The 14,003-nt window shown below is 39.9% G+C and overlaps 1 protein-coding gene across 1 annotated transcript in view; it reads left to right on the top strand.

Annotated features, from left to right (window-relative positions):
* LOC146577963 (protein NLRC3-like) overlaps nucleotides 1-14,003 on the top strand; it is a 30,198-nt gene that overhangs the window by 8,839 nt on the left and 7,356 nt on the right. Inside the window, exon 3 of the mRNA XM_085268464.1 lies at nucleotides 13,351-13,389. Coding sequence (XP_085124590.1) covers nucleotides 13,351-13,389 — 39 coding nt within the window. The remainder of the gene's footprint in view (nucleotides 1-13,350; nucleotides 13,390-14,003) is intronic.

The following is a 14,003-nucleotide window of genomic DNA, read 5'->3' as shown; positions in this document are numbered from 1 at the left end:
GGCGGGGTACACCCTGGACAGGTCGCCAGTCTGTCGCAGGGCCAACACACAGGGACAGACAACCATTCACACTCACATTCACTCGCGCATTCACACCTAGTGACAATTTGGATTATCCAATTAACCTATCCCCACAAGCTGCATGTCTTTGGATGGTGGGAGGAAGCCAGAGTACCCGGAGAGAACCCACGCAAACACGGGGAGAACATGCAAACTCCACACAGAAAGACCCCGGCCTGATGGTGGAATTGAACTCAGGACCTTCTTGCTGTGCGGCAACAGTGCTAACCACCGTGCTACCGTGCTGCCACCGTGTACAGAATACAATAAAGTAAAATAAAATACTTTATACAGTGGAATAATATAGAATAAAATAGAAAATAGGATAAAAATAGAATACAAATTCTATATACAACTGAGTAAAAAAAATAATTAATTATAAAATATTAAATAATAACTAGAGATGGACCGATCCGATATTACGTATCGGTATCGGTCCGATACTGACCTAAATTACTGGATCGGATATCGGGAAAAATAAAAAATGTAATCCGATCCATTAAATATCACGAAAGCACCTCACAAAACTTGCAACACGCCGTAACTCACCTCAGAACGTTAGCACGTCGGAGCAGTATGCATCACGTGATAGAGCGGCTGTGGCATGCGGGACCTGTCGGTGGTCTGGATAGCATGTGGAGCTTCGCTAGCAACCCGGCATTTCATCTCCGACAAAGTTATCCCCGAGAGAAGTAAAGCAAGTGTGTAAGTCCATCTCTGAATGTTTGTAAAGCATTCCCACGTTAAGCTTAACGAGCGACTGCCTCTCGCTCTCCGGCTGCTACTTCAATCATGAAACTGCTTAAATGATCAGCTGATCGGCTTTTCTGTCGCGACTCCGTCTCTCTTGTTTGTTTTTGGTCCACTTTGCACCAGAAAGAGGAAACCAGCGGCTGAACAACAGCAGCACGTTTAAGCTTGATCAGCTGTTGTTAGAATTTATTTAATATTACTTTCTACACCAGGATCTTTTTCTACGTAGCTGACGGCTGGTAACTGTGCAGGGGCGGATCTAGCAAAGTTTAGCCAGGGGGGCCGATAGGGCATTAACTGGGAAAAGGGGCACAAAGACATACTTTTCTTTCTTATTCTCATTTAAAATGTCTAGCTTTTAATAAATAATTATCTGACACCCAAAGTTTTAATTTGATGTAAAAGGAATAGAAGTCAATTACTGTATATAGTGACTATTAAGTCTAATATATATACCCTAGTAAGCTATAGTACTTTTTCCTTTGGGAAGGTACCATCTGTGCAGTCTGCAATTTTGTTGAAGAAAGAAAGAAAGATTGATTTCTGTGCATTTTTTTTCACACTGCATCAAATTAAGGTTGATTACGTCGATTAAGCATCATGAGGTGGCGCGTGAGGGGTGGTTCCCTATTTTTTATTTATTTATTTTTGTTGTTGCTGGGAGTTGGAACCCTATTAGTTAGGTTGCTTAATATTTACGCTAAGTACTCTTTAAAATACCAGAATAGGGAGGATGGTGTAGGTTTAAGTTTATTAGATTGATCAGTATTGCTGAACTATGAAATATTTTTTTTTGCATACAGGTATAACAGAATAGCTTTAGTGTAGTTGTTGTTTTAAACTTGAGTATGAACTTGCAGACTTGCAAAATGCAGCAAGATATTTAAAAAACAGTTTTGTTGATTAAAAAACACTATATCGGATTCATATTGGTATCGGCAGATATCCAAATTTATGATATCGGTATCGGTATCGGACATAAAAAAGTGGTATCCTGCCATCTCTAATAATAACAATAAAAAACAATAAAAATCCGTGAAAAACATAAATTTCACACCCAAACCTCAACTCTCGCAGCCCAGTACCAAACCACTCATGGACCAGTACCGATCCATGGCCCGGGGCTTGGGGACCGCTGGTCTAAATTGCCGAGCTAACAGAGCGAACATGAGAGCACCCGACTGCATAACGTCAGTAATGCAGCATAACTGATTAATCTCCCGATCTTCACCAAAGTTATAAACTGCCTCTGAAACCCAGTTAAGGTACGAAACAATCTATTCAACAAAAATAGTGATGCAGTTCAGTCTTTTATCACTCAGCTGTGCCGTCTCAGTTGCTGTGTGGAGCAGCCGGTGTCAGTCACTTTTTTGCACGTCACTCACTCACTCATCCGGTCATGTACTGTGGTCTCATAAGGAAACTCATCTTTCTGATATACATTTTTTCTTGTTCCCGAATACAAATATTTTTTTAAAGTATTTGTGTGAAATAAGTATTCGTAAAAAACACATTATTTGTGCATTTCCGAATACCGTATTCGGGTTCACCTCCACCCCTATTCTGTGGGGATGGTGTTCTCTCTGTGTTGTAGTTTCCAGATGGGTTTTCCATTTTTTCCATTTCCATTTCCAGACCACCTTTATGCTCCAGTGGATGATGAGAGTCAAACCTTAAATACGTATGTGTAGGTTCACGGTACACGTCAGCTTTTAGATGTCCCCCATTCAAAATCTCACAGTCTAAGAAGGCCAACCTGCCACTTTTCATATCCTCCCTGGTAAATTTGATGTGTCGGTCTACCGAGTAAATGTGATCCATGAAATGTGGTAGATCCTGAGATTTGATTTTCACCCAAGTGTCATCCACATACCTGAACCAATGGCTTGGTGGTGTTCCAGGGTAGGATAGCAAAGCCCTCTTTTCCACTTCTTCCATGTACAAATTAGCCACGATGGGTGAAACTGGGGAACCCATGGCACACCCATGTTTCTGCCTGTAGAACTGACCCTTGTATGTGAAATAGGTGGGATGAAGACACAGTTCCAAGAGCAAACACACTTGGTCAGTGCTGAGAGTGGTCCTGTTGCTGAGGTTGGTGTCATCCTGTAATCTCTTATGAACTCCAACGCTTCCATGACTGGGATACAAGTGAAGAGAGATGCCAACCATCCCATCCATCAATCCATCCATCCTCATCCGCTTTATCCGGGGCCGGGTCGCGGGGGCAGCAGCCTAAGCCAACCATCCCTTTAACGTTAACTAGTAATGACTTCATGAACTTCTTCACAAATAAAATTTTTATCACTAGAGAAAAAATTACCAATAATCATCCCACAGATGTAATATTATCTACAGCTACTCTTAGTACCATTGATGTTAAGTTAGACTCTTTTTCTCCAATTGATCTTTCTGAGTTAACTTCAATAATTACTTCCTCCAAACCATCAACGTGTCTTTTTAAGCTTGATAAGCTGTTGTTAGAATTTCTACATTTCTACATTCCTACAAAACTGCTCAAAGAAGTCCTGCCATTAATTAATTCTTCGATCTTAAATATGATCAACCTATCTCTAATAATCGGCTATGTACCACAGGCCTTCAAGCTGGCTGTAGTTAAACCTTTACTCAAAAAGCATCTCTAGACCCAGCAGTCTTAGCTAATTATAGGCCAATCTCCAACCTTCCTTTCATATCAAAAATCCTTGAAAGAGTAGTTGTCAAACAGCTAACAGATCATCTGCAGAGGTTTATTTGAAGAGTTTCAGTCAGGTTTCAGAGCTCAGCACAGCACAGAAACAGCTTTAGTGAAGGTTACAAATGATCTTCTTATGGCCTCTGACAGTGGACTCATCTCTGTGCTTGTCCTGCTAGACCTCAGTGCAGCGTTCGATACTGTCGACCATAATATCCTATTAGAGCGATTAGAACATGCTGTAGGTATTACAGGTACTGCGCTGCAGTGGTTTGTATCATATCTATCTAATAGACTCCAGTTTGTGCATGTAAATGGAGAGTCCTCTTCACACACTGAGGTTAATTATGGAGTTCCACAGGGTTCAGTGCTAGGACCAATTCTGTTTACATTATACATGCTTCCCTTAGGCAGCATCATTAAAAGACATAGCATACATTTTCACTGCTATGCAGATGACACCCAGCTCTATCTGTCCATGAAGCCAGATAACACACACCAATGAGTTAAACTGCAGGAATGTCTTAAAGACATAAAGACCTGGATGGCCGCTAACTTTCTGCTTCTTAATGCAGATCAAACTGAGGTTATTGTACTCGGCCCTGAAAATCTTAGAAATATGGTGTCTAAGCAGATTCTTACTCTGGATGGCATTACCTTGGCCTCCAGTAACGCTGTGAGGAACCTTGGAGTCATTTTTGACCAGGACATATCCTTCAATGCACATATTAAACAAATATGTAAGACTGCTTTCTTCCATTTGCGCAACATCTCTAAAATTAGAAATATCCTGTCTCAGAGTGACGCTGAAAAACTAGTTCATGCATTTATTACTTCCAGGCTGGACGACTGTAATTCATTATTATCAGGATGTCCAAGAAACTCGCTGAAAAGCCTTCAGCTAATCCAAAATGCTGCAGCAAGAGTCCTGACAGGGACTAGAAAGAGAGAGCAGATTTCTCCTGTTTTGGCTTCCCTTCATTGGCTTCCTGTTAAATCCAGAATTGAATTCAAAATCCTGCTCCTCACATACAAGGTCTTAAATAATCAGGCCCCATCTCATCTTAATGACCTTGTAGTACCATATCACCCTATTAGAGCACTTCGCTCTCGCTCTGCAGGCCTACTTGTTGTTCCTAGAGTATTTAAAAGTAGAATGGGAGGCAGACCCTTCAGTTTTCAGGCCCCTCTTCTGTGGAACCAGCTTCCAGTTTGGATTCAGGAGACAGACACTATCTCTACTTTCAAGATTAGGCTTCAAACTTTCCTTTTTGCTAAAGCATATAGTTAGGGCTGGACCAGGTGACCCTAAATCCTCCTTTAGTTATGCTGCAATAGATGTAGGCTGCCGGGGGATTCCCATGATGCATTGAGTTTTTCCTTTCCAGTCACCTTTCTCACTCACTATGTGTTAACAGACCTCTCTGCATTGAATCATATCTGTTATTAACCTCTGTCTCTCTTCCACAGCATGTCTTTATCCTGTCTTCCTTCTCTCACCCCAACCAATCACAGCAGATGGCCCCGCCCCTCCCTGAGCCTGGTTCTGCTGGAGGTTTCTTCCTGTTAAAAAGGAGTTTTTCCTTCCCACTGTCGCCAAAGTGCTGCTCATAGGGGGTCATATGATTGTTGGGTTTTTCTCTGTATCTATGAAGCGCCTTGAGGCGACTTTTGTTGTGATTTGGCGCTATATAAATAAAATTGAATTGAATTGAATTGAATAGATGTAACAACGAACGAAACCGTTGTTTCGTCTGCCTCCATAATGATGTCTCTCGCCTTCTCAACGCAATGGCTTGAGGATCGAAACCAGAAAGTTAGAAATGTTATAAGTAACTGAGTTGATCATACAGACAGTTGGTCACGGTTCTGGGTCATTTTGACCCAGTATTTTGAGTTTTTTATGTTTTGGATTGATTTTGTGTTATGGGTTATATTCTTAACATCTTGTTGTGCTTTGTTGATCATTTCTATTATTATTATTATTATTAGTCTATGTTTCAGTTTAATCTGGTTAAGGGTTTAGTTCTTAGGTTTTGTTCTTGTGCCCTTGTATTTAGTGTACGTTTAGTTCAAGTCTGCGTCTTTGACTTGTTCTTTGAAGGTCTCTGTCTTACGTCAGTGTATTCAGTTTTGCTTCCCGTCTCGTCTTGTCAATTACTCCCAGCTGTGTTCTCCTGCTGTGCCTTGTTCCCCTCGTTATCCCTCTGTTTTTTTAAGCCCTGTGTTTCTCTGTGACAGTATTGTGTCATACCCTCAGAATAACCTGTGTGTTCTTGTCATAGCTTTCTCAGTGTGTTCTATGTTTTTTTTTGTGCCAGCAATAAAGCGGAGATTCTTTGAGTTTGCCATTCAGTGTCCACGAGTTCTGTGTTTGGGTCCTCCATCCCTGCCTGCCCACACACAGAGCCCTGACACAATTGGTCTTAACCCTCTGGGGTCGCTGGACGCGCCGGTGCGTCAAAATCAATTTAAGACAACACAGCTACAAGATGCAGTGACTCTGAGTCTCCATTTCAACTTGGGTTGAAAATGCAACCAAAACCAGAGTTATGATAAAAAAAAATACGCTCGATGTTTTTTCTGAACAAAACAGTTGTGTTTACAGCGGTAAGAACAGTAAAAAAAGTGTTTTCACAAATAATTTGTGTGCCTTCTTATTTGATGCAGAACACCTGATTGTTCTGTAAATAGATTTAAATGGTTATATAAAAAATGCTTGAGGCCTTCGCTGCACTTTTAGGTGAATAGTACCATATAACTTTGTTGTTTGCAAAACTTGTGCATAATTTTTTAGAGATGTACAATTTCTATTTGCATTTCAAGTTATGAAAATAATTTGTTAAACATGATGTGGGTTTTACAGCAAAAAATATAACTTTTTTCTACTCGGATTTTGAATTTTTTGCCTGAATTTAGATCAACTGTGCTAAAATAGTATGCCAAAATGAAAAAAATAACTCAAATTTCAGATATTTGAGGTTGTGCTGAAAATAATGATACCAAACATATTTTAAAGGTGAAATAAAGAGGTAAAATCAAAAGTAGTCAAAAACGGCCAATTATACCCTGTACCACAGAGGGTTAAAGGTTAAATGGTTTCATCTGCCTCCATAATGACATCTCTCACCTTCTTAACAAAATCCAAGGTGTTGTGGATGTGGTGTTCAGAGCTGCCTACCAGCGGGTTGAGGATCGAAGCCAGAAACTTGGAGATGTTATAGGTGACCGAGTTGATCATACAGACAATCGGTCTTAAAGTTGCACCCTGTTTATGTATCTTCGGTAAACCATACAGATTTAGTGTAGATTCCCCTGTGTAGTCTGTGTTATGAGGTCTTCTCAATAGCTTTGTCTTGTTCTAACTACTTGAGACAATCTATCACCCTCTTCCTGTAACCACTTCCTGGGTCTCATTTTGGGGACTCATAAGTATTTCTGTCACTGAGCAGTGGCAAGATTTTCTCATGATAGTCTTTCTGGTTTAGCAGAACTGTGGACCTACCCTTATCTGCCATAAGGACGATAATGTTATATTATATAATGTCGTTACTAAGTGATGTGAGTGCAGTGCCTTTCTGTCCTCCATGTTGATGCTGAATGCTGTGGGCTCTGCAGTGCTTAGACAGGCCGAAACTTTCGTCTGTAGTTGCTCTGCTTCCATGTGTGCAATGTTGCTGTCAGGAAGTCAAGGAGGCCATTTACTTAAAAAGGGAAAGACCATCTCTGACTCTCGGAGGGGGCCGAAGGGTACATCTTTCACCATCTTACAATGTTGTGATTGCAGCCATTCCCCAACTCTCTGTGAATGGTTCTCATTGCCATTGATAAGCGGTCTTTGAACAACAGCCTTGATGAATTGGCATTAATCAGTAGGTGTTGATCAATGGTCATGAGAATTTGCATATTAATGATCAAGGACCTTGCCTTATAGCCCATTTTTCATACAGTGGTGTTAGTTTTAGTCATTATGCAAATGTAGTGTTTATAAGATTGGTTTAAGAGAGAAAACATTTTTGAGGATGTAATTTATTGAAAAAAAAACCACTGTAAGACTGTAACAGGCTGTTTTACAGCTAATCCGAAGATCTTTGCTGTTCCTAGGACTGCGTTCTTCTGGACAGAGATCGTTGATGTTGTTTCTGGGATCTGCTGGAGCCACTAACCAAGCTTGGCAGGCCCTAAAATGAGCGCTGGAACCACTGTTACCTTCACCTTGCACATCTTCTCGAGCCCTTCTCTGAGCCCTTGGTATTTCTTGGGCTTCTCTTGTTCCTTCTTCCTGATGTTGCTGTCATTCGGAACCGCTACATCAATGACTACAGCCATCTTCTTCTGTTTGTCTACCACCACTATGTCCGGTTAGTTAGCAGCCACCATCTTGTCTGTCTGTATCTGGAAGTCCCACAGGATCTTAGCTCGGTCATTCTCCACCACCCTTGGGGGCATCTCCCATTTTGACCTCGGGACTTCCAGGTTATACTCGGCACAGATGTTCCTGTACACTATGCCGGCCACTTGGTTATGGCGTTCCATGTATGCCTTGCCTGCTAGCATCTTGCACCCTGCTGTTATGTGCTGGATTGTCTCTGGGGCATCTTTACACAGCCTGCACCTGGGGTCTTGCCTGGTGTGATAGACCCCAGCCTCTATGGATCTTGTACTCAGAGCTTGTTCTTGTGCTGCCATGATTAGTGCCTCTGTGCTGTCTTTCAGTCCAGCTTTGTCCAGCCACTGGTAGGATTTCTGGATATTAGCCAACGATGCCACCTTATCCCATCGTCCAGCCAATAATGTGATTTACATTCGTATATATGTAGCTAATCACCATCGTTGACAGGTTATGACAGCGTCCTTGTGTGCCAACACCGGTGTTTTAGCAAGCAAAGTGGCTGATGTGGAGTGAAGCCACGTTAATGACAACGTGTACAACCATTGGAGATGTGAGCAGGACAGACTGAGCAATTGATGGAAAAAGTGGTAGTTATGTGTAGTGTAGTTTTGTTGTCTGTATCAGAACAATGAGGCGCCTGCTGAGTGTTACAGGTGTTACAGCAGTGAAACATCTCCTGTTGTCAGGCCTGCAGGTATCAGGCTGTTGTTCTCCTTTTTCTCATAGTGGACAGAAATTATTTTTTGGAGCGGCACAAATAATTTGTGTGGCATCAGATTTGATGCAGAACAGCTGATTGTTCTGTAAATAGATTGAAATGTTTATTTAAGAAACGCCTTGGCTGCATTTAAAAAAATAGCTGCAAAAAACTTTGTTGTTTGCCAAACTCAGTTACTTTTTTTGAAGACTAAACTAAATCACGGGCAGGGCATAGGTGTTGATAGCCTGGATCTTATTTTTACCGTTCAGCTGACTCCTCAGGACTTGCCTGACCCTCTGAGGGTACTTGGTGGTTGCAGCCTTTCCTAGGGGCCTCTTCGTGGTTCCCATTTGCCTGTGGGATCCCCAGGTACTTCTGTCCTCTACGTCTGCAGCGTTGCCTTCTGGTAGGTCTATTCCCTCAGTTCTGACTAAGAACTCATTTCTGACTGCGTGCCCTCTCTTGGGCGATCGTGGCTCAAGAGTTGGGAGTTCGCCTTGTAATCGGAAGGTTGCCGGTTCGAGCCCCGGCTCGGACAGTCTCGGTCTTTGTGTCCATTACTACAGTATACATCAAAAAATAATTTGATTTCTCTTTCAAAACGTGTCAAAAACTCACCAAAAAAATAGATATTGGATTTGAAATTACGATTTACTGTTGATTCTAGAAAATATCACATATAAATTTAGTTTCTAAGTGTCATCTAACGTAGATTTCGGGAATATGTACTGGACTTCCAATTTGAATTAAGTGTGCTCCCTGTAAGATTGTTGGCTTTATCTGTAACTGTGAGGGACCAAGCAGCCAAAGCAAAGAGGACACAGGCAAAAAAAATATCTTCAAAAAGGGTTTTCTTTATTTTAACCCTCAAAAAGTCCAAAATTAACAAAATTCAAAAACATACTTAGCAGGCCCACAAAACAGGTCAACTAAATATAACTCTACAAAAAAGAATTTCCAGAAACTTAAACAAACAAAGTGAGACACAGCTTAACTCACAAACTGACCTAATTACAAAGACACATGAGGGTAGCTTTTATAATGATTTGGCCAAACCATTTGAACACAATAGGGGGGGGGGGGGGGAACAAACACTCTAATATTAACTAAGCACAGAATAACCTAACTAAACCTAAAACACCCCTGCTCCTGGTAAGCCCATGGTTGGTCCTGCTGAGCAGGCATTTTGTTCCCAGAGTCCTCAGCCACGCCTTTTGCCCAGACAGGAAACAGCCACCGCCCAAACCCAGGTAACTCAAAGAAAGAGAAACATAATTAATATAACAAAACATTTTGGAAAAACCATACAATGTTACCAGCGTTAGGTTTAACCAAAGGATTAATGAAGAAAACTGCAAAGCAAATTAATAAAGTAAAAAGTGGACTAATTTACCCCTGTGTGGCTGATGCCATCACAGTAGCAAAACATCCAAAGAACCCTTATTAAACAAAACCCCTGATTATATTTACATCAAGATTATGTTAATTCTTGATCATATGTTGTGTATGAGCAGTTTTTACATGTTTATTTTACTTATAAGACATGAGACATGGTTCCAATCATTAACATGGATTTTATTGACAAAAAGATAACCCTTCCTGGAACAATCCAAGACCAATTGACACTTATGCATAAACAAAGGCACATAGAAAAAAAATCTAATTCAAACGCACATTTGAGCACAAAAGAAGGGGACACTGCCACCTCGAATCTGCCTTACCACATCTGGAACAACGAAAAGGGGACTAATTGAGGCACATAACCTGCAGGTTTAGAAGTAGCTCTAGCTTTCTGAACGTCTCAAATTTAGGGCTGCTGCTGGCCATTTGCGCTCCCTTGGAGAAATCTGCAATGTAATTATATGCAAAGAACAACTAGAGTAAAACAAAAGCCTCATTGTTATGCTGATTATACTTAACTGACAAATTAAGTCAGTCTATTACAATGAACTGAGATGAAGATAATACTTAAGACAATGCTACACCTATCGCAGGACAGAGTGACAGAGAAGCCTGTCAGCAGACATTAACATACTAACTGGCCAGCACTAATGCTAGCTAAATGTGAATAGGATTTGCAGCCTATATTTCACTTTTCCCTATCAAGCAGGCCACTTGTGCTGTTGACACTGACCATGAACCAAAGACCAGTGCTACTGAACAGCAGATTATGTTATCCTCAGGATAAAAATAAGAACGTTTTATGCTCTCCACTCGTAGTCTGCAATTTTGGTGATCAATGTCAGAACCTTTGGATTGACTGCAAGGTTTTTCTTGGACGTGTTCCACTCCACTTTGGGTTTATCTTAAAGCACCGGTCGAATGAAAAATAAAAAAATGAAAATGAAAAATAACAACTTCATTAAGAAACGGACTGGACTGTATGATTTTTACATTTGCAATGAATCTAAGTGTAGATTGAGCTTGCTTTTGAGTGCATGTTTGGACATACAGGTCATTGTGAAACAGAGAGGTGATGCAAAGATATTTGGTTAACCTGTGAGTCTATTGCAAATGCTGTTTCAGGGTAGTGAAACATCTGTGAACATCTACTACTCAAAGGTCTCTTTCTATAACTTGACACGAGCATGAATCAAGGATATTACAGAGACAGCCATCTGAAACGCATTGCTCAGTCTTATGTGTTTTAGCTGCAAATAAAAGGAGATCTGATGATTTAATTGGATTGCATAACTTTAGATTTCACTGTCTCATCATTCTTATGTTTTAATGCATAAAATTGACTGGTGCCACCTTACCGTTGCTAGAATTCCAAGGTTGCTGCTTGGGCTACTGGATAAGAAATGTTCATGCAGTAGTAAGAGCCAAACATCAGGATAAGTGCGTCGCTGAAGATAGTGATATGGCCATTCACAATTGCCTGGTCCACAGATAACATGAAGTGCTCGGCTGCCAAAGTAGAGTTTCCTGTTGTGTATTTGAACAAGAGACAAAGGGACAAAAAAAACAAGTCCACACATGACTCAAACAACAAACTGCAATGTTACAACTGATGTATATCAATATACACTGGCATGCAGTTTGGGCCCCCCGGTCAACTGCAAGGAGTCCAAATTTTTGCTGTGGGCCCTTTCTTTTTCTGTTTAAAAAAAAAAATATGAAAATGATTTTATTTAAAATTAAATGTCATCTGTAACTTTATGCCATTTGGAAATTATTTCATCTTCCACTTGCTTAACTGTTCATATGAACCAAAATTTTGACCATAGGTGCCCAAACATTTACATTAAAGCACCACAACTGTGACAGCCGTAATCTTTTGACATCCTTAAATGCAGCACAATACTTGCCTTTACAGCTTACTGAATAAATTTGAGAACTCACGCCACTAATCTGCAGAGGAAGAAAAAAACCTTATAAATCATGAAACCTGCCAAAATCCAAATACAGGCATGCAATGTACGTTTATATGTAGTCAAATAATTCACCTCATCTGCTTAGGTCTACTACCTCTCTACAAAATAAAAGAAAATACTTGGCTTATCCTTTACATGTCCATTACATTTTACAGGGCAAAGCTAGCACAGTGGGCTACTTCTATTTCCCTCACTTCATCACGCAGCACATGTTGGTGCGCACGAGCTAGAGTGGAACAGGTCGCCTATTAACTCTTAAGTTGCATACTTAATTTCACATTGAGACAAATGCATCAGTGGCAGCTGTTGTCGTGGGGCCCCTAATGGGTATTAGCGGTGTAGAAACTATCCGCGTAGCAACTGCTGTGTTTACACGGTCACAGAAAGCTGGCAGCTAACAAATTATCAAACAACAACTCTGCTAGCCAGCAAGCTAGCGGCTGGTCTAACTACACCTTATACTGACGGATGGCGTGCTTTGCCTGCATAGCTAGGGATTCCATGCCTTTTACCGTCTCAGTAAACTATGAGCCATAGTGGTCAAGCAATGCCAAGTTAATTCTACTAAGCTGAGTTTGATATACTTGCCTTGCAGCAGTGCATGGATGATCTTTCACCAACGTCTCTCTTCCTCCGCGCTTTCCAAGCCATACACGTGACCTTGTGGTTGTTAGTTCAAATTCCTCATGTCGTTATGTGTCCCAACATCCAATAGCATGTCACACTTTTTTCATGACCGTGTCCTTACCCCAGGTGCAGAGCCCTATCTCTGTTCAGGAATGTTGTAAATACTTTGAGATTTATATTAATTGCAATTCCTACCTACATTTATTTTTAAAAATATATCATTAGCACAGTGTGGCCGTGCAAGGTTTTATATGTTTTTTTTTTGTTTTTATTCCTATTAGTTATATTTTCACTCTTTACCTCTGAATTATTGAAAAAGAGCTAGATGACATTTTCAGCAAAATTATAATTCAAATACTCATTTAATAATTAATTGTTCTCATTATATTTTAGATCATTTTTTTATATTTTTCCATAGTTTTACATTTGAATTTAACAGTTCAATCTTTCAAATAACGGACAAATATTTGTGAAAGTATTTTAACAATCTAAATATGCATATGTACAGAAAAATATATTTAAAAAACAAGAGAATTATGTTTTATTACATTTACAGTGATTTTATGTTATTTTACATTTGACATATAAAATCACATTCTATTTATGTAAATTTAATGATATTGTAGGAAAACAGTACAAAACTGTAACATACGCAGTAAAATACTTTGATTTTACAATTTGGTTTTACAGTGTGTGTCTGTATATAACAAAAGACCTTTTCATAATTTCAGATTTCCTTCAACAGGTAAATTTTCACAAGTTGTGGTGAAACAAGGTAAAGAAGGTAAGAGTTCAAGATTTCAGCAGTGTGAAGTAATATTGTTGACAATATATAACACATGCCAGAACTATTAGTGCCCCTATGAAAATGTACTTCCCAACTGCGGCTTTCTCTGTTTTGTTGTCCTATTTCTCACGCTTTCATCAATTTAAATTTTACAAGGTTTCTATTGACTAGATTTCTTGTCAGAGGGGGATACTATGAGATGCTGGCAGGGTGAGAAATAAAGGAAAGAAATCTAGCTCCCCATGCCCCACTATTACATTGTGTTAGTGATATGTGACTGTAAGTGTTATTCTTTCTAAAGAGCTTGGGTCAGTCTGAATTAAAATTTAGTTTCTGACAAGTTAGCGTTCCCTGTTGAGATCATTTAATGCACAGTATAAATGGTCGTAATTTAGATTTCTAGTATTTCAGATGTTTTTATTCTGCTTATGAGCTGACTCCAGAAAAGTTCTTATCATAGTTTATATGAAAATCAAAGAGTTCAGTATGTTTGAAAATGTGTCAGAGTAAAGCCATCCATGATAGATACAGTCTGACTTCTGTTTCAGAATTCTTCAAACGTGTCAGATAGCCTGTGCATGTTCAGTTAATGCAGAAAGTCAATGACATGA

Source organism: Mchenga conophoros, linkage group LG3 (assembly GCF_057382185.1).
Source record: "Mchenga conophoros isolate Kocher_MC1m ecotype Shallow Benthic linkage group LG3, M_conophoros_male_GT1.1, whole genome shotgun sequence".
NCBI classification, from domain to species: Eukaryota; Metazoa; Chordata; class Actinopteri; order Cichliformes; family Cichlidae; genus Mchenga; species Mchenga conophoros.
Note: the sequence above shows the minus strand (reverse complement) of the source record. Positions and strands in the feature narration are given on the sequence as shown.